This window comes from Lampris incognitus, chromosome 2 (genome assembly GCF_029633865.1).
Source record: "Lampris incognitus isolate fLamInc1 chromosome 2, fLamInc1.hap2, whole genome shotgun sequence".
NCBI classification, from domain to species: Eukaryota; Metazoa; Chordata; class Actinopteri; order Lampriformes; family Lampridae; genus Lampris; species Lampris incognitus.
Genome location: NC_079212.1, coordinates 93,922,814 through 93,944,481, shown reverse-complemented (window position 1 = coordinate 93,944,481; position 21,668 = coordinate 93,922,814). Strand labels below are relative to the sequence as shown.

General features: G+C 50.1%; 1 protein-coding gene across 1 annotated transcript in view; it reads right to left on the bottom strand.

Annotated features, from left to right (window-relative positions):
- grm2b (glutamate receptor, metabotropic 2b) overlaps window positions 1-18,104 on the bottom strand; it is a 66,006-nt gene extending 47,902 nt beyond the window's left edge. Inside the window, exons 1-2 of the mRNA XM_056275352.1 lie at window positions 18,073-18,104; window positions 1,745-2,371 (exon numbers count right to left, since the gene is read on the bottom strand). Of these exons, the coding sequence (XP_056131327.1) occupies window positions 1,745-2,254 (510 nt within the window). The 5' untranslated portion in view covers window positions 2,255-2,371; window positions 18,073-18,104. The remainder of the gene's footprint in view (window positions 1-1,744; window positions 2,372-18,072) is intronic.
- Between the last annotated feature and the right edge of the window lie 3,564 nt (window positions 18,105-21,668).

The following is a 21,668-nucleotide window of genomic DNA, read 5'->3' as shown; positions in this document are numbered from 1 at the left end:
TTCGTGTATTTACATATTGTGTATCATCCGCAGCAATTCACTGAGCCGTTGCTGCATTCTGAATACCTTTCATTTAGCGTGGGGCCTTTTCATAACATATCATATACCCTTTTAAAATTTTAAATTCTTCATGCTTTTTTTAACACGTCTTTCCTCGGTTATTCTTTTATTTCTTCTGTATTTGGTGTTTTAGTTATGTAGTGTTAAAAAAACACGAAGAAGAAAGAAAGCCATTTTATTTTGTCCTTGTAGTCTTACAATGAATTCATCCTCTGCATGTATTGTATAGGAGCGGTGGGCAGCTGCAGCACCCGGGGACCAACTCCAGTTCTTCTTTCCACTGCCTTGCTCAGGGGCACAGGCAGGAGGATTAACCCTAACACGCATGTCTTTTTGATGGTGGGGGGAAACCGGAGCAGCCCCATGCAGACACGGGGAGAACATGCAAACTCCACACAGAAAGGACCTGGGACGGCCTGGGGTTCGAACTCAGGACCTCCTTGCTGTGAGGCAACAGTGCTAACCACTGGGCCACCGTGCCACCCTTTCTTTTATCTTTTTTTTTTAATATTGTTTAGAAAATTAAAAAAAAGAAAATGCTTCGCCACACGGGTTACCATACATCACTATGTTGCACGTCATAGTCATGTGATCCCGTCTGAAGCTCATTTCAGTTGTGGAAGACTGACAGTTCTGTGAAAGCTTATGATGTTATATTCAGATGAGGAAATAAATCTTACTTGTGGTGAATAAGTCAGTATGGCTCATGAAAAAGCAAACGTGGTTCGCTGAAAACCGTATAAACATCATATAAGGGAGTAACACGGCTCATATGACTTGGGTTAACCATAACCCCGGTGCTACTCGCAGGATTCAGCATGTGTGCTCATGCAGTACTGACTCAGTTTTTGTAATAACGTGAACATTTGGCAGCTATCGGCTAGTTTATCCTCGCGCCTAAGCCTTGCCTGTGGAGCCTCGGCAGCGGACGTTACGGCCTTGATGCTGTTAGGCAGGTAATGAGCTCAGCGGCATCGATATTTCGTAAGGCCGGTCATGGGAGATGCAGCAATCCTGAGATTCAAACAACATTACACGACATTAGGGCTTGCTCCCCGTCTCACTCGCAGAAATGAGGAGAAACTCACACGAGCAAAAGCAATTTGCATTGATATTTGAGAGCGGGCCTTGTAGCCCGACTTAATCCGGTGCTACGAGTGTGCTGCGAGCCACGGTTAATGTGAAGTGCTGCTAGGATATGCACACATGCCTCGCCCTCCTAACACCCATCACGGTAATTATGCTGCGCTAAGAGACTCCACGTTAATTAAGTATGCTCAGATATGTTGCCTTTGGCAACTCCATGTAGGTGTGCTAAAGGTCAGAGATTTTCCGCGGGGTGGAAATGAAGGTGCTGACAAAGTGACGGATATCCTTGTGAATGCCCATGCTTCAAACAGCCCTGTCCCATATGGGTAATTATTCCAGCCAAAGCTAAACTCTGTGTGTGTGTGTGTGTGTGTGTGTGTGTGTGTGTGTGTGTGTGTGTGTGTGTGTGTGTGTGTGTGTGTGTGTGTGTGTGTGTGTGTGTGTGTGTCCTTCTGAGTGTGGTAGTGTGGAAGTGCTGCGAGTGGGTTCCTCTTTACAGTAAAGGCTGACTCCATCATTAGAAAAAAAAAAGAGAACTTCCCTCATCAAATCAATTATGTGTGAGTGACAGAGACACGTGAAGATATGTGTGTACCTGAATGGAGACGTCGCTGTAGGATCCCCCGATGACCCCGGAGATGGCCTGAGGAACGTCGTTTTGGATGGGGTTGGAGCCATCGGGGCAGATGAAGCCCGGCTCGTGCACCTTGGTGAGGGAGGCCCTGACAAACTCCAGGGACTGCTCCAGCGCATAGGTGTCCTTGGAGCAGGTATCCAAAATGTGGGCCCCCAGTTTGAGCCCGGGGAGGATTCGATCACTCGAGTTTATCTCGTCCAGCGCCAGCAGCATGGCCTCCAGTCGCTGGATCCCTCTCTCTTGGTTGATCTTGCCGCAGTCCTGCGTCCCGTTGCCTTTTTCGTGCACCGGGAACAGCCCCCCGATAACCAAGTCTCCATCGATGATGATTTCTCTCTTGGCTGCGGGAGGGAGCCGGGGAATGCTGGGCAGGACTCCAGAGATCAGCAGCTCCAACAGCAACATGCACAGAGGCCACCAGTTGGCAGCTCTGGCCGTCAACCGGGACCGGAGCCCTGCATTCAGCATGGCCAGGTCACGCAACAGGGGACAGACGGCTGGAGTACTGAGGGGAAGAGGTTTACACGGTCTGAGGGAGATCTCTCTTGAGTCTGCACGCAACAGCTAGAGCATGTTGGGTGCTACCTGAAGATGGGAGAGAAAGGAATCAGTCAGTCAATCAATCAATCAATCAGCCAATCAATCAATTGTAAATTACTTAATTACTGACTCGGCTGACTGTATTTCTGTTTATTAATATAGCCGCGTCTTTACCTTTCCGTGCCAGAATAGTGGATGACTGCTCCTATACTTGCACTTTTTTTCTCGTCTCTCTGTTTTCTTTCCATTTTCAGTTTCTTTACCTCCCCATAACACCGTGTTCTGTGTACCTCAGCTACTGAAATCCAGCTCAAGACATATTGTTTACAGAGAGATTCTTCCCCCTCCTGTTTATTAAGGATATTTGCAGCCTCAGCCTGTAAATTCAAATACAAGTTAACCTCTAAGTTAACACCCGAGCACAAGTTCACCGCAGCAGAAAACACTCTCGCCTTCATCCTTACATCCTTACTTACATTAATACATCATATATACACTACCGTTCAAAAGTTTGGGATCACCCAAACAATTTTGTGTTTTCCATGAAAAGTCACACTTATTCACCACCATATGTTGTGAAATGAATAGAAAATAGAGTCAAGACATTGACAAGGTTAGAAATAATGATTTGTATTTGAAATAAGATTTTTTTTACATCAAACTTTGCTTTCGTCAAAGAATCCTCCATTTGCAGCAATTACAGCATTGCAGACCTTTGGCATTCTAGCTGTTAATTTGTTGAGGTAATCTGGAGAAATTGCACCCCACGCTTCCAGAAGCAGCTCCCACAAGTTGGATTGGTTGGATGGGCACTTCTTTGAGCAGATTGAGTTTCTGGAGCATCACATTTGTGGGGTCAATTAAACGCTCAAAATGGCCAGAAAAAGAGAACTTTCATCTGAAACTCGACAGTCTATTCTTGTTCTTAGAAATGAAGGCTATTCCATGCGAGAAATTGCTAAGAAATTGAAGATTTCCTACACCGGTGTGTACTACTCCCTTCAGAGGACAGCACAAACAGGCTCTAACAGGTACTATTTAATGAAGATGCCAGTTGGGGACCTGTGAGGCGTCTGTTTCTCAAACTAGAGACTCTAATGTACTTATCTTCTTGCTCAGTTGTGCAACGCGGCCTCCCACTTCTTTTTCTACTCTGGTTAGAGCCTGTTTGTGCTGTCCTCCGAAGGGAGTAGTACACACCGGTGTAGGAAATCTTCAATTTCTTAGCAATTTCTCGCATGGAATAGCCTTCATTTCTAAGAACAAGAATAGACTGTCGAGTTTCAGATGAAAGTTCTCTTTTTCTGGCCATTTTGAGCGTTTAATTGACCCCACAAATGTGATGCTCCAGAAACTCAATCTGCTCAAAGAAGTGCCCATCCAACCAATCCAACTTGTGGGAGCTGCTTCTGGAAGCGTGGGGTGCAATTTCTCCAGATTACCTCAACAAATTAACAGCTAGAATGCCAAAGGTCTGCAATGCTGTAATTGCTGCAAATGGAGGATTCTTTGATGAAAGCAAAGTTTGATGTAAAAAAAAATCTTATTTCAAATACAAATCATTATTTCTAACCTTGTCAATGTCTTGACTCTATTTTCTATTCATTTCACAACATATGGTGGTGAATAAGTGTGACTTTTCATGGAAAACACAAAATTGTTTGGGTGATCCCAAACTTTTGAACGGTAGTGTATATATATATATATATATATATATATATATATATATATATATATATATATATAATACATTTTATTTGTAGGTGCCTTTCAGAGCCGTCAAGGACACCTTACAGAACACAATAAAAAACAAGCAGCACTGTATCAGACAGCATAAAATCACAACAAAGCGGGGTAGACAATAAAAAGTTAACACAACAGGTAAGTATAAAATCATCATCTGCACAAAACTCAGTGAAGCGTGGATCAGACTGAATATGCCAGTTTGAAAAGGTACGTTTTGAGATGGGATTTGAAGAGTAAAAGAGAGTCAGTGTTGTGAATGTCTTGTGGGAGAGAGATCCATAGGCGGGGGGCAGAACGACTGAAGGCTCTAGACCCCATGGTAGTCAAGCGGGCCAAGGGTGTAGTGAGTTGGAGAGCAGGATATAATCCAGTAATTAAAGTAAAGCTTTATGAGACTGTTGTATATATATATATATATATATATATATATATATATATCCACAGTACAGGGGCTACCAGGCTACCACATACCATGCACAAACATACATATAGTAGGACATGGGTACACATGTTGACTAGGTTGACTTGATATCAGGGTAGTGGTATAAAGGGAATAATTTGATTTAGTAAAAATATCTAAGTGAGAGTTTCGTCTCGGTAGCATCGAAGCTGGAAACAGAAAGCAGGCAGGATTAGGTGTCCCGTGTGTGACATCCACTTTATGTATGGAGGCTGAACCCTGAAAAGATGAATATCACAAATGCAAAAGGAAGAAGTGCTTTTGTTGACCTGCAGCATTTATATTCTGTTTCACGGGGGTGGGGGTGGGGGTCCTTCTAACTTTGACATGCCGTGTCCCCACACACTGGATCAATACTGAATAGCATCCCTAACACACTATGCTGTGCAAACATTAATATGGCGGGGAAGGCACGAGGGGGGGGGGGTGACCATTGTGCCCGCCACCTAACAAAAACATGTTGGGTGGATATGAAATGCTGAGGAGAGGGGCTCACGACGAGATATAGCATCAAGCTAACAAGGAGATATCACATAGACGGAGGGTCTCCTCAACGACTGGAGTTGCCATGGAAACGTGGCCGGTAGAGAAACCGGGGTTTGTGCTGTGAGGAAGTGGGCAGTGAAACAAGTACGCTGAGCTTGAGCTCATTATGATTAATGATGCTGGAGGGGGAGAGGTGGGTCACTTAAACATATAGCCTTCTATTCCGGGAGAAGGACACCACGTTATTCTGGGGCTGTGATGATAAAAGTTCAACAAACAAAACCATTAAGCGTTCTTTATGGCCTGTTAATAACTCGTAGCAGCCTGTCTACTTGGGGCTGCACGCCGGGCCGTATAAATTAGCCTCATAGCTAATACGCCACCCGGCATGTGAGCAGCAGTGTTGTACTGTTGCATCAGCCCCATTATCTGGAAGCCAATACTATAAAATTCTGCAAATTTCTGTTTGTCATTGATCTTTTAGCCGAGCTGGGGTCACAGAAGATTAATTGTGGTCCACCCACATTGGTGTAGGCCATAGTTGTAGCTGTGCTAGTCACTGTGCCATCTCTCACTTTTATCCGACAGCCGGTACCGCTGCAAACCGCCAAATTCAGCCTTGCTTTCCTGTTGTGCCATGCAACGCTTTTACGTCCAAACCTCGGCCAGTAGGCCTGATCGTATTTTAACCTGTCTCAATACCACCGCATCTCTTATCTGTGGCCTTACTCAGTCTTCCTGCAACATCTCTCCTACGTATGCACGGGCAGAAAACCCTTCACTGGAAATAGCAATGCTTACAGCTGCATCATGGTTAGCTCACGGGGAGTCTGCTTGTCTATGTATTTTCATTTTTTTGTATTTTTTCTGGCTTCCTTTAGTACGGGGGTTTGAGACGTATTCTTTGACATCCTTGCAAAAAGGCGTGCAACAAAGAACAAAGAAGATGAGGGGGAGAAAGTGTAGTGTTTACTGAATTCCCGACAGACCCGTGTCCCATGGAGCTGTAGGTGGGAGACCATATGGCGCTCTGCAGAACTCACCGCTCTCCAAGAAGACGACAAGACACAAAGTCAAAGAATGCAAGAATGCATGAGTTTCCCCAACTGTTGTTTTCCTCGTAAGTGTCAAAAAAGTAGCAACAAATCTTTTTCAAACAACTCTGTAGACTGATAAATAACAGAGGTGGGTATATATGCTTTATTTGTGTCCGTTCAGGTGTCAGTCATTGCTCTCCTTTCCAAGATAGCATCCGGATGTGGGCCACTTCAGGCAATGATGTGGCACTGGTGGCCTTCTTCTGGCCCTCACAAAGTGGATGTGAGCCTGAAGTGGCCCACATGTATAATAGCAAACATGGCCCAAATATGCCAAATCACATGTGGGCCTTTCTTGGCAAAGACACGGTGCTCTCGGCAACATGTGATCTGGATGTGACCCTGAAGTGGCCCGTGTGGTAAATGGTGAATATGGCCCAAATATCACAAAACAAATATGGTCCACATTTGGCAAATATGTGGCACATGCGGCATTGATGTGGCTTGGTTCTGGCTCTGATCTGGCAAACAGGGGCTGACCGCCCAAGTGCCATCATTCCACGCGGTATGTGGGCCGGATGAAAGTGTCGGGTGTGGGACGGGTCCGGGCCACAGCAATTTTGCTATCTGGGTTGCATCATCAACACCATCCCTGTCTCCACACAGGACATGTTCCTGAAGTCTTTTAGTCTGCAATATGGTGGCCACAGGGAATCATCTCGAAGAGTTTACGATGAAGAATCCAGTTATTCGTCCATGCTGTCTCATGGACCAGCTCCCTGTGCCCTCACGCGTCTGGGTGCAAGCACTTCCGATGGCCTCACGGTCGCACCATCCCACTTCTGACACCAATGTAGCGAAGTCGGGGGGCAGCCGCAGGTACCGCCACAGCCGGGACGCGAACCCATATCTCCTGCACCGCGGGCAACAACATTAACCAGTCGACTAAAGGGTCGGACCCTTAAGTCGACTGGTTAACGTTGTCGCCCAGTACACTGTGTCTTTGTGGATTTAGAGAAAGCTTATGACAGGGTGCCGAGAGAGGAGGTGTGGTATTGTATGAGGAAGTCGGGAGTTGCAGAGAAGTATGTAGGAGTGGTGCAGGATATGTATGAGGGAAGTGTGACAGTGGTGAGGTGTGCGGTTGGACTGACAGATGGGTTCAAGGTGGAGGTGGGATTACATCAAGGATCAGCTCTGAGCTCTTTCTTGTTTGCAGTGGTGATGGACAGGTTGTGGGACGAGATCAGGCAGGAGTCTCCGTGGACGATGATGTTTGCGGATGACATTGTGATCTGTAGCGAGAGTAGGGAGCAGGTTGAGGAGAGCCTGGAGAGGTGGAGGTATGCACTGGAGAGAAGAGGAATAGGAGCAAGACGGAATACCTATGCATGAATGAGAGAGAGGACAGTGGAATGGCGAGGATACAAGGAGTGGAGGTGATGAAGGCGTATGAGTTTAAATACTTGGGATCAACTGTCCAAAGTAACGGGGAGTGCAGGAGAGAGGTGAAGAAGAGAGTGCAGGCAGGGTGGAGTGGGTGGAGAAGAGTGTCAGGAGTGATGTGCGACAGAAGAGTACCAGCAAGAGTTAAAGGGAAGGTTTGCAAGATGGTAGTGAGACCAGCTATGTTATATGGTTTGGAAACAGTGGCACTGATGAAAAGACAGGAGGAGGAGCTGGAGGTGGCAGAGTTGAAGATGCTAAGATTTTCATTGGGAGCGATGAAGAAGGACAGGATTAGGAACGAGTACATTAGAGGGACCGCTCAAACCAGACAGTTTGGAGACAAAGCAAGAGAGGCAAGATTGAAATGGCTTGGACATGTGTGGGGGAGAGATGCTGGGTATATTGGGAGAAGGATGCTGAATATCGAGCTGCCAGGGAAGAGGAGAAGAGGAAGGCCAAAGAGGAGGTTTATGGATGTGGTGAGGGAGGACATGCAGGTGGCTGGTGTGACAGAGGAAGATGCAGAGGACAGGAAGAGATGGAAACGGATGATCCGCTGTGGCGACCCCTAACGGGAGCAGCTGAAAGTAGTAGTAGTAGTAGTAGTAGTAGTAGTAGTAGTAGTAGTAGCTGTCTCATGGACCAGATGTGCTATGGAGCCTCAGTGTCACTGGTCTCAAAGGCTGACTGACAGTGTGAGTTAATGATGATGCAATGAGGGACAGCCAGTTAGGTAAGCCTACATACACAATGCCAAGGTTGAAGGTCAAAAGTCAACTGGCCTCAATGCTTTGGAACAACCTGCCCAAGGAGCTCAGTTGTGTTTGCATCATCTTTCAATCAGTTTTATGGTCCTTTAAAGTGTTGTGCCCATTGGTCTATTGATTTTTTTATTTTTTTATTTTTTTTTATTGATTTTGATATTGGTCTATTGATTTTTAGTGATCAAATGGTCCCCTATGTATTTCATATTTTGTTTTTTCCAAATCATATTATGTTTTAGTATACTGTTTTTATCTAATACTTTAACACCAACAACAGCGATAATAATAATAATAATAATAATGATGACAATAATAATAATAATAATATTGACAATAATAGTGCAAAAAAAGCTGCAGAGCTTGGAGTTGATATCACATCATTAGGGCCATGTTTTCTACCAGGGGCCCTGTAGTGAGTAGCCCCCCTCTGAAACAGCAGCGAGGGGGAGGAGTGCTGCACCGCCCATTGATATGCACCCTCCTCGCTCCGGAGATGGGGCCTTCATCACGTCGGTAAGCTTATCTCGTGGTAGAAACTGCTGTCACCGGGAGACTCGCACGCTCTCCAGCGGTCACAGCACAGCATTCGTTCAGACAGACTGCTCCTCCACCCTGCTCCTCCTCCGCCCTGCTCCTCCTCCTCCGCGGTGCTCCTCCGCGGCTGCTCTGGTCTAGCCGGATGAAGAGGACTTCTCCAACACTGGCAGCATAAATGGGCCTTGAAGACAGCGTTCCTCGTCGTGTCACGGCCAATGCGTAACGCATGACTCAATGCAGGCTCGCTTTCAGTGGTGGAGATGATTGACAAGTAACAAAGGATGTTGTTACTGCGTGCAGGAAGTACCACGTGACGCCACTCTGCTCTCCTTCAGAAGAGGAGCTCAGCTGATGGGCTAGTATATATATATAGTGTGTGTGTGTGTGTGTGTGTGTGTGTGTGTGTGTGTGTGTGTGTGTGTGTGTGCGCGCGCGCGCGTGTGTGTGTGTGCGTGACAAAGTCCTTTAAGGCAACCTGTTAGTGGGGTTGATGAGCTCTAGCGTGGGACTTGATATTTTAATCACCTTAATTATCACCTTTATTATTTATGTGGGGGCCGCACGGTGGCGCAGCGGTTAGCGCGCTCGCCCCACAGCAAGAAGGTCCTGGGTTTCGAGCCCCGAGGTAGTCCAACCTTGGTCGGTCGTCCCGGGTCGTCCTCTGTGTGGAGTTTGCATGTTCTCCCCGTGTCTGCGTGGGTTTCCTCCGGGGGCTCCGGTTTCCTCCCACAGTCCAAAGACCTGTAGGTCAGGTGACTCGGCCGTACTAAATTGTCCCTAGGAATGAATGTGTGTGTGGTGTGTGGTGGCGGTGGGGGGGCGGTCCAGGGTGTCTCCCCGCCTGCCGCCCAATGACTGCTAGGATAGGCTCCAGCATCCTCGCGACCCCTGTTGGCCAAATAATTGTGTAATCCTGTTGGCCACACAATACTAATAATACTGCACGTGCTCGTGTCAGGGACAAATGAGTCCACCACAGCCTTTTGTACAAGCCAGCACATCCACTGAACGAGGCTCATCGAAATGCCGTATTCAGTAGTCTCGGTCCCAAATGTGGACCTTTATTACTATTGTAGTGGGAAATGCCTGGGGATGTACTTGGAATGTTGCACTGGGCTCGTGCAGCTAGAGGACCAATCACAGGTTAGCTCGCGCTGTCACAGACGCAACTATATTAGACACCGCGGGAGAGACAAAGCGCCAGAACTGTTTAGTAACCATATCGTAGACTGTCACCTTAGCGTGGGATAGAGCAGGGAAACCTAGCGTATCCTGGGCTAGACAGTAGATACGGTGGCTAGCAGTGGTAGTGTTAGCAGCAGACTGCCTCGGTACCTGTAGCTAGCTGACTACCCCCGAGAGCTTCCCCAGAGAGACTGAGAGAGACATTCATCCGGTCACACCGGAGCCAGAGTACAGAGAGAGAGAGAGACACGCACCCCGGAGAGCAGCCATCCATCTCCCGCCCCGCCTAGAGCTCAGCCGCCCTGTTCCATCACCAGCCCTGGTCCCAAGGTGAGCTTGCTAACCCATTAGCACACGGCTAACTAGCTAACTAGCAGGCTAGCCCTAGCATTGGCGCAGCTATCTAGCTAACGGCGGTGAAGCCCGGTTTGTCGCACCTAAAAGTCCCCGCCTCCATCCATAGTTATCCGGGCTATAGAAAAATCGCGACAAGTGGTGTCAGAAGTGGGATAAAAGGTTGGGATTCGCCATAATCTCAACACCGGAGGATCCTGCCCCGGTCACATGGCGGCATAATTCAGCCTGCACACTGTGAGCTAACCCAGCTAGCAAGAAGCCATTTTGTACTTCTTCGTGAAGTAGAACCCCAACGAAAAAAGTGAATAAGAAACTTCTTTATGAAGTGGAACCCAAACGAAAAAGTGAATAAAAAGACTCATTAGTTTCTCAACGCCATTCACACTGTGAGGATATTGTTTTTCACCGAGTTTCACCCTGAAAGTGCACAAAAGGACGTCCAGTGGCGCTAGCTAATTAGCATTGACATTCTGCAGCATTTCAAAGCAGCATTTAGCAGCTTTTTGGCGGCATCGCTATAGCTAGCTAGCAACTGAGTGAGTCAGCCATTTTGTGAAGCACTGTAATTTCTTCAGTAGTCACGTAAATCAGTGGAAAAATAAAAATGTCACAGGACAAAGAAAATGTAAAAGAACAGTCTGAGTTGAGTCTGGATGGTGCTGGTGTGGGGACAGAAGACCCCGGAGAGCACGCCTGGATGAAGCTCCTCCTGGCGCAGATGGAAACCATGAACCAGACCCAGGTTCAGATGCAACGCCAGATGGAAAACATGGAACGCCAGACCCAGGTTAAGATGCAACGCCAGATAGAGATGCAGATGGAGGCCCTCACAGCGCGTATCGATGGACTAGCGGAAGCGGTGGCTAAGCGATCTCGTCCCCCCACACCTCCCATTCAGCGCACCGATTGGGCCCGTCATCGTTCAGATATCCAAGGTGAGCCTCCCGGTTTGTCGCCCATCGCTCAAGTAGTGAAGCAAGGGGTTTCTCCTAGTAGCCCTCAAAGCGATAGTGGTGTAGGGTCGGCAGGGGCTGTGCTCGGAGAACGAACTAGCAGAACGGTGCAAGACATGAGCCTACTCTCGCAGTTCACCCCGGCCCGGGAGAACCCAGGGGCCAGACAGCGAGACGGCGCTGATCACCTGTTGCCAGCAGCTATGGCCGCAGTGGCTAACTTGAGCGACCGGCGCAACGAGGAGACGCCAGCCAGGCCGAGCAGCAAAGCGGCCCCAGCAGCCCTGCGCTATACAGGAAATGGACCCAGTGAGCCCGCACCACTTACCAGCACTCCGATCGGTCATGGTGGAAAAAATGGAGCGACTGCAGTACCACCCCCCGACGGGATGCAGGTTGGCCAAATGTCCCTGGACAGCAACGGCGGCCGAAACCTGCTGGATGACAGCGTTGGAGGGCAGGCAGGTTCCTCTAGAGGTCAACAGAGCCAGACAGGAGACCTTCAAAGTCGGAGCGGCAACCGAAGCTCACAAGGTCCCGACCGAGGACACGAAAATGACATCAAGCTCCTCGCCACTTTTGATGGTAAGGGCGACTGGGATAGTTTCGTTGGACCATTCGAACGGATGGCGAGAAAGAGGGGCTGGACCGACGAGACCTGTTTGGACGCCTTGTATCTCCGACTGAGGGACAACGCCATGTCTTTTGTCATCGCGCAGCCGGCTCCGATAAAAGATGACTACCACGCGCTCATCACCCAGTTACGCCGCCGCTACGGTAAAGAGCTGCCTGAGGGAACTGCGCGCCGTAAACTCAGCGAGGTTAAGCAGGCCAGAGAGATGACCCTCTATGAGTTTGGCGAGGAAGTGAGGAGACTTGTCACACTGGCATACCCGCAGGTTGGTGTTACACTGCAGGAGGCCTACGCTGCAGAAGCCTTTCTGCGCGGGCTGAAGAACCAAAACATCGCGTATGAAGTCCTGGGGGCAGAACCCAAAACACTAGCTGAAGCAATCAGGAAGGTTGAGGCACGCGAGTATGACTTTAAAGCGACGCTGGGGCGAGAGGTTGAAGGAAAAGGGAGAATCCGGCGAGTAGCATGGGAAGACGAGCGGCGTCGCGATAGCTCTCCAAGTCCTCCGCCGGTAGGAGACAGCATGAGCACCCTCGAGCTCAAGACCCTGGCCAGTGGCATCGACAACATTAACAAGGTGCTCTTAAACATCGAGCGGTACATGGCCAAAGAACAAGTAGGAGTGGAACGGGGAAGGACGCTTGAGCGGGCTACCTACGCGCACACGGGGCAACGCGCGCAGCGGTCCCCGAGCCCAAGTTCCCGCAGCAAAGGGACCTGTTACCAGTGTGGAGAGGAGGGCCATTTCAAGCGAGAGTGTAACTCACGGTCACCAAGCCCGAGGGCTCCGAGGAAGGTCAGCGAGCAGCCATCAGTCAATCTCGGCCGAGGCTCGGGGAATGGACCCAGTCTCGTCATTCCCATCACCGTGAACAGCCTGCAGCTGAAGTGCATCGTTGACACAGGGGCCGAAGCCACGGTGATGTCCCGAGACACATTCCAACGATTAAATCTGGCCGACCAGCCGAGCGTCGGAATCGCCATTCTGCGTAACGCTGAAGAGGGTAAAGACATGGCTGAAACCCCGAAGTATAGGGTGACCATCCGCTTGGGCCCCAAGACCATCGAATGGGATGTGTTCGTCGCGCCCATCCGCGACCCCTTCCTCCTGGGCCTAGATCTCATGTTGGCCGCTCATGTCACTGTATCCGGGGGAGGCCAGGTCTACGTCGAAGGGGAGCCAGTGGCCACAGTTATCGTGGGTACGTCCGTGGGGGAGTACGCCGTCTCTCGCGTACTGCTGCAGGACTCTTTGACACTATCAGCGGAGAGCGAGCAGGACGTCTGGGGTGTGGTGGAAAGCCCCAAGGCAGGTATCTCCGCCGTCCTGGAGCCTGCTGGCCTCACCGAGGGAGTTTCATCTGGCAGTGTGTTGGTCAACGTTGCCCCACACGTCCCTGTGCGACTGTGTAACCTGATGCCGAAAGAAGTTAGGCTGAAGAAAGGAGCCTGCCTCGGCGTGCTAGTGGAGGCGGAAGAGGAGCTTCAGGCCCCACAAGAGGACGACATGAGCCGAAAAAATGAACCAGCCACAGTCCGACGGATGGAGTCGTCACCAACTATGGGTCTGCCCGACCATCTGTCGTCCCTGTACGAGTCCGCCAGTGAAGGGTTGGATGAGGATCAGCGGAGGCGCCATGCTCTGTTGTCTGTTCCAGCACCAGCCATAGGGCCGCAGGAAACACCTGAAGGAGGTCCTCCCGCTGCTGACATGGAGGAGCCGGGGGCGCAGAGAACAGAGGAGTACGAAGGAGTGACAGAGCAGGAGGAGATCGATGAAGACCTTGATCTCCGGCTGGAGGACCTGTTCCACGCAAACGACGATGGAGGACCCAGCACACCAGGCTCCCCGGCTCGGTTCCAGCCGCTCCAACACACTGCTGCCAGCTACTCTTCAGGCGAGTCGACAATCACCCAACGTCGTGGGACAGCAGCCTGGCAGTCCAACGCCCCTGACCCAGAAGGAGACGAAGCCGACGCCGCTGAGTCCCATCTCCCGTACACCACCAGACGGGGCCGGCCAGTCCGGAGGCCCGCCTGGCTCCTAGACTAACTTTGACGGACGTGACTAGTTGACTTGGGGGTTAATAGGCTAGTCACAAGAGTCCAGTATGGATAGCGACCACCCACATTTGTTTGACGCCCTTTGTTCCGGGCCTAGTTCATTTCGCGGGTGTTCTGTCCCGTTTATCGTGTTAGATTAATCAGACTGATCTTTGTAGTCTGTTGTTCATTTATGTTGAAGGGACTCAACAGTGCTGGAGGGGGGCAGTGTAGTGGGAAATGCCTGGGGATGTACTTGGAATGTTGCACTGGGCTCGTGCAGCTAGAGGACCAATCACAGGTTAGCTCGCGCTGTCACAGACGCAACTATATTAGACACCGCGGGAGAGACAAAGCGCCAGAACTGTTTAGTAACCATATCGTAGACTGTCACCTTAGCGTGGGATAGAGCAGGGAAACCTAGCGTATCCTGGGCTAGACAGTAGATACGGTGGCTAGCAGTGGTAGTGTTAGCAGCAGACTGCCTCGGTACCTGTAGCTAGCTGACTACCCCCGAGAGCTTCCCCAGAGAGACTGAGAGAGACATTCACCCGGTCACACCGGAGCCAAAGTACAGAGAGAGAGAGAGACACGCACCCCGGAGAGCAGCCATCCATCTCCCGCCCCGCCTAGAGCTCAGCCGCCCTGTTCCATCACCAGCCCTGGTCCCAAGGTGAGCTTGCTAACCCATTAGCACACGGCTAACTAGCTAACTAGCAGGCTAGCCCTAGCATTGGCGCAGCTATCTAGCTAACGGTGGTGAAGCCCGGTTTGTCGCACCTAAAAGTCCCCGCCTCCATCCATAGTTATCCGGGCTATAGAAAAATCGCGACACTATGCTGGGGGTCTGGCCACGGCGGGATGGCTTAAGGGGACCGGAATGTTGACGGTGACGTGGGAAGTTACCCCACATGCTGCCCGTGTATCAGCGCGTCATGCCGCAGCAGCCAAAACTACCATAGGCGGGGTAGGTTGTCCCCCCTTTGCGGGGGACTTGGTGTCAGGGTGCGGGTGCTGTCCCGTCAAAACGCCACTCCTCATGGCCACGCACATACGTCAATTACTGCACACTTCAACAGAGTCTGCTCTTAAACCGCGTCAAGGTCCTGCACCGGGTGGCGTGGATTCGTTTCGGAGTAGCCCCGCCGGGGGAGCCGTGAACAAGATGAAATACAAGCGGAAGTAGAAAAGCCAGAACAAATGTGACCGGGTTTATGGATTCTGCGGTTCCATTTCTGGTCGGGATACACTTCATCCCGCCACCTGGACTCGTCAGATGTGGGAATTAGCACTGCTCTGCGGAGGCCAGACGCCGTCAACAGAGGGTTTAGACACACCATCGCATGGGGGAAGGGGGAGGGGGGCATCATTTCTTCGAGCACATTCTCGAAAGCAAAGATGAGACGAGACTGCAAGCTGCTTAATGTCTCCCCTGTGTCATTTCGCTGTACCGCTTTTTTCTCCCCCCCCCCACACACTTTTCTCCTCCAATTGCACCCGCCCATATTACCCCACTCTTCCGAGATGTCCCAGTCACTGCTCTACCCCCTCTGCCCATCCGATGGCGGGGGGTGAGGGGTGCAGACCACCACACGCCTCCTCCGATGCACGTGGAGTCGCCAGCCGCTTCTTTTCACCTGACAGTGAGGAGTTTCGCCAGGGGGACGTAGCGCGTGGTAGGATCACGATACTCACCCCCTGTTCCCCCTCCCCCGACCAGAGGAGGCGCTAGTGCAGCGACCAGGACACATACCCACATCCGGCTTCCCACCCGCACACGCGGCCAGTTGTGTCTGTAGGGACGCGCGACCAAGCCGGAGGTAACACGGGGATTCGAACCGGCGATCCCCGTGTTGGTAGGCAACGGAATAGACCGCTACGCTACCCGGGCGCCCCAGCCGCTTCTTTTCACCTGACAGTGAAGAGGTTCGCCAGGGGGACGTGGCGCGAGGGAGGATCACGCTATTCCCCCTCTTCCACTGAACAGGCGCCCCGACCGACCAGAGGAGGCGCTAGTGCAGCGACCAGACACATACCCACATCCGGCTTCCCACCCGCGGACACGGCCAACTGTGTCTGTAGGGGCGCCCGAGCAAGCCGGAGGCAACACGGGGATTCGAACCGGCGATCCCTGTGTTGGCAGGCAACGGAATGGACCGCCACGCCACCCGGAAGCCCCCCTAACTGTACCGGTTTAACCAAACAGGAAAACCCACCAGAGCCTTCACAAGCTGCCACAACCCATTCAACGACAGTATTTTGTGTAAGCAGGGACTCAACGAGCAGCTACTAGCGTGAGCTCGCTGGTTTGGCTCCACCAGTTCTGTCACTCATTGCAGAGACCTACAATAAGCAACCACTGAGTTAATGAAGGGATGAAGGTGTGAACATCACTGCCGGTCCAACACAACCGTTCACATCGGTATCACCGCCCTGCATGACTTCTGTAGTGCAGGTGTGACCAGGCGGTTCTGCGTGGCTTCGGCCCACCTCCATCTAGCGTTGCTCCGTAGGTGATGGCAACTGATGCAGACGGGCACGGAAAAACATGGCGGACGGGGGCTAAAGTATGAAGTCAATAGACGGTTGCATTAAGGTACGTGATTTCGACCCCTTGCATTAACGATGCAGGCAGAACGATGGAAAGCCCGCGTGCTGAAGAGGAAGAAGAAGAAGAGGAAGAAGAAGACGAAGAAGAAGAAGAAGAAGAAGAAGGGTTCTGTTCGGCTCTCGCCGGGGTTCCTCTGCTAGAAGCCGTCAGCCCGAGAGGTGTGGAGCTGAACTTGCTTTCATCCGGAGTCGGGGTGTAAAGGCGGAGTGTCCGCTGAGCAGCAGAGCACCAAACCAGCTCAGAGATGCGACAACAGGTTCCGAGCCTGGATCCAGATTAGACCTGCATAGCCATGTGTATGAATGTTAGCACGCATGGAGGTAAACTGCGGCAGCACGTTTCCTCAAGAAAGTAATAAACACTGTCTATCCATCCATCCATCTATCCATCCATCCATCTATCTATCCATCTATCTATCTATCCATCTAACTATCCATCCATCCATCCATCCATCCATCCATCTATCTATCTATCTATCTATCTATCTATCTATCTATCTATCTATCTATCTATCTATCTATCTATCTATCTATCTATCTATCTATCTATCTATCTATCTATCTATCTATCTATCTATCTATCTATCTATCTATCTATCTATCTATCAGCCATTAATCCATCCATCATCAATCCATCCATCCTCCATCCATCCATCCATCCATCCATCCATCCATCCATCCATCTGTCTATCAATCTATCTATCAGCCATTAATCCATCCATCCATCATCAATCCATCCATCCATCCATCTATCTATCTATCTATCTATCTATCTATCTATCTATCTATCTATCTATCTATCTATCTATCTATCTATCTATCTATCTATCTATCTATCTATCTATCTAAATCAAATTCAGTCAGTGATTGCACACAACATGGTAGCTGTGTTGTTATTATTAGACAATAACATGTCTGGTAATAAATCAAGTGTGATGGACAGGCGCGCCGCTATGATGGTTTATGAATGAATACTGGTTCATGTATGAATAATAGTTTATGTATGAATACTGGTTCATGTATGAATACTGGTTCATGTATGAATCATGGTTCGTGTATGAATAATAGTTTATGTATGGCAGAACTGCATCCCGAGTCCTTCAGAAGCGAAAAGCGCAGTAACGCTGGACGCTGTGGCGCCAGTGAGCGTTCTCGTGGTCTACACGGGAGATGTTGTGTTGTTTCTCTCTCATTCAAACCCACAAAACCACTTCTGTGTGGCGCTTCGCTGCTACTACAGACACCCCGAACCGCGGACCCGCGTCCGTCCAGAACCAGCGGTTATAAGAGGAAGTTGCAGTTGTGGGGGGGAAAGACGGTAGACTCGCGGTAGAACCCGCGGCAGTAGTTCCAAAGAGCGCACGGGTCAGAAAGCCGAGCCCGTGCGTGCGGCGGAGCTCGTGCAACATGCTCGCGAGATTGAACGGCAGTAGCGACCGCCGTCCAAGCTGCGCACGGCGTCGTGCTCCCGGCGGTGCGTCTTACCTGGCGTGAGAGTGCGTCTCGTGGGCTCCCCGGGCTTCTCCCCCTCCGCGCGCAGAGCTGGGTGTTTACTGAGATGTTTGCGAGGGCGCAGCTCGTGTTTACGTGGGGCAGATCGTGCGGGGTAGCAGCCTCATGTAACGAGATACGTCCACCTGTCGTCAACTCTCACCATGTTTACCCCGCGCAGGGGTTCCGGATCTGTCCTTGGTTCTGAAGTCTCCTTCACATTTGCAAGACGTCTGGCGAAACTTGTCTCTCTCAGGGATCTCTTTCTTCTTCTTCAACCCCCCTCCGAGTTTTGCCCTACTACTACTACTACTACTACTACCACTACCACTACCACTACTACTACTACTACTACTACTACCACTACTACTACTACTACTACTACTACTACTACTACTACTACTACACCAGATATCTATCTGGACGATAGATCCGATTCGAGGTCAGCACGTGCGTGTCGATTTCACCGAATCGAGACGGCTCCAGAGCTGCCGAAGTGTCCGAGCTCCGCTGAACTGCAGGAGACGTCTTAGTGGGAGCTCTGCTGTAGTTCCAAACCCTTGCCAGACATCTCCTCTCTCTCTCTCTCTCTCTCTCTCTCTCCCAGAAGTTCTTCGGGTCGAGCTGGGAGACGAGAAATGCCGTTTTACGTGCCGAGATTCTGGCAGCCGCTCTGCTGCTGGTGCAATGAGCCGACGCTCCGGTCTGACACACAACCCGCCGCGCAACTCCTCTTATTGCCCATGCGAGCCAGTCATGAGAGTCCCGAAAACAAGACAACTGATGCACTTGAGCAGAGCCAACATGTCTCTATACGGCTGCACGACCAGGATGCGTCCTCCCGATACTCAAAAGGGGAATTTGCATTAACCAAAAATCCATTATCGTTGCATAAATATATACGTGGTTTTGTTGGCTGCTTGGCTGTGATATTTCAGTACTGATGGTTAAACGCCAGGATTTTCCACAAGAAGCGCCCCCCCCCCTTGTTATTTCATGTCAACATGCTTCTGGACACTTGTACCTGAGCTGCTCCAGATAAAGCAAATATTGCACTGAGTTGAACAGAACCGATATTTTGGGCATGTAAGAATAGTTCTGGCTGTGGAAATGAACGGGGATATAGGCAGTCATGGCTGATATTCTATAAAGCAGCCTACTTTGGGCCCCTTGTGTGACTTAATCTTCCTTTTTCGCAATTTGTAGTGGGTCATTTACAGTGGCGGCTGCGGCTAAAAATGTTTGGGGGGGCGCAATTTATCTTGGCGCTGCTTTAATGTCCACACGGTTATTAAGAAGGACAATGTGGCCTATAGACTTTATCAGGGTTCGTAGACGGTGGATGATTGACAGTCGCGACGAGGCGTCGTGGTGGGTGTGACCATGATTGACAGCCACGAGAACTGTCCAATCACATTAGATCAGAAATCATTAAAACAATACATATTGGCTGCCAATAAAAGTGGGAGTGTCTGGGGCGCACAGAACTGTGCCCCCTGGAAAATCTGAAGAAACCAATCAGACAGCAGCCTCAGGTCACCTGCTCGCCCCCAAAAGTTTGAGGGCTTACATAAGGTATGGTTTGGCCGGCGCCCCTCACCCAGGAAGTATTTGTATCCAGACAGAAACCAACCAAACACCATTTGGAACCAATATTTAATGGCTGCTGACAGGAGCTCACAGACTGAAACACACTTTTATTTCATAATTATACAATTAAATTATATTTAACATGCTTAAGTAGATTTTCATCTGTTGGCATTTCAAGGGGGCGGCGCCCCAGCGCCCCGTACTGGCCAGCCGCCACTGATTCATGATCAAGTGCTCCGCGGGCCATCAGGTGGGTGACAAATGGAAGGAAAAACCCCCTCTTATCTCGTGTCAAGATGCTTCTGGACACCCGGAACCGTCAGTTCAAGTACGTCCAGCTCCCTTAATGTACATCTAACGAAGATGCGCCGACTCTCCTACTAGACCGAAACGCTTCAGATGAATCAAATCCAGCATCCGAGCTCAGCCTTATTATACCCTTGCTGATAAAGTAGGGAACAGCATTGAGCATTCTCCTGCGCAGAAGCTGTCACTGCACCGATTCCTCCCATCATCTGGTGGAGGGCAGCAGCGTGTTTTCAGCATCTCGTGTCAGGGGCAATTAAAGCTGAATTTGAAGCTGTGTGTGTGTGTGTGTGTGTGTGTGTGTGTGTGTGTGTGTGTGTGTGTGTGTGTGTGTGTGCGCTGATTTGCGGTAATGTATTCTACCAACAAACACCACTCGGAGCTCTGCAGCGAGGTTGTTTTTCCACGCCACCTCATTCCCACTCCCAAGTCCAGATAACAGCCTTACATCACCGGCAGTCCTGTTGCGTAATTAGTCACGCAGCGTGTAGAGAAATGCCGCGTCCCGCCTCTGTCGCACTTGTGTTTCTGTTTCCGGCTCGAACACCCTTAACGACCAGAACCAATTTAAGAACAAATCTGCGGGGGAGACACACACACACACACACACACACACACACACACACACACACACACACACACACACACACACACACACACACACACACACACACACACACACACACACACAACACGTGAGACAAATGTCAGTCAATGTGAGCTAAACGTTATCCACCCCGTCCTCGCGACCAGAACAAAACAACCCTTCATCTCGCATCCTCACATCCAGAACCAAACCCGCCGCAGCCGGGCACGAACACGAACACGGCACCACACTTTCTCTTCTCTCTGCCGTTACTTTCAAATGTTGTAAGCTCCGGACAAACAGAGGCTGGTTTGCAGTGGGGGGGGGGACTGGGGGGGGGTTAGGAAAAGGGTCCCCCCCCCTCCAAATGTGCAGTACCAATTAAGCTGTCTGGAGGTCCCTGCTTGTTGCATAATTCTCTCCAAGTAACACAAAGAGACCAATTTTGTGCCCTGAAATAGAGTTGTAGTGAACGCCGCAATAGCGGAGGGCAGGAACGTGTCAATTAATGCCTCCTGCAATGGCGGAGAGCAAAGCAACGCGTCCCCGGCCGGAGGTCAGAGTCTCAGAGTATTATTATTATTTTCATCAAGGAACACAAATCGAACAATTACAGTTGAAAGACTCTATGATATCGCCACAGCCGGGGCGCGAACCCGTGTCTCCCACTCCGCAAGCGACAACGTTAACCAGTCGACTAAAGGGTCCGACCCGTTAGTCAAGGACCAACGTGTATACTTATCCATGCACGTTACACTACCCCCCCTCCTTCCCGCGCTTCAGCATATCAGCATAATTTTTTTTTTTACATTTTAACATCCCCAAATCCCATTAACCCACATCCTGCTCCCCTCTATCTACTCCTGTACCCCGTCCCACAGACCCCTTCCCAGGACAGAAGGAAATCACATTACCGAGGGTTAAATATAAACACGAGAAAGGAAACAAAAGAAACGAAAAAATATTTATTTAAATCTATTTGTTTGTTTGTTTGTTGATATTGACAGTCTGTTTTCTTTGTCTTTTCTATTTTATTTTATTTATCTGTTTGGAGAACAGCAGTTTAGGAGACGAATGATCTAACACAGGCACCACAACTTTAGGAGCT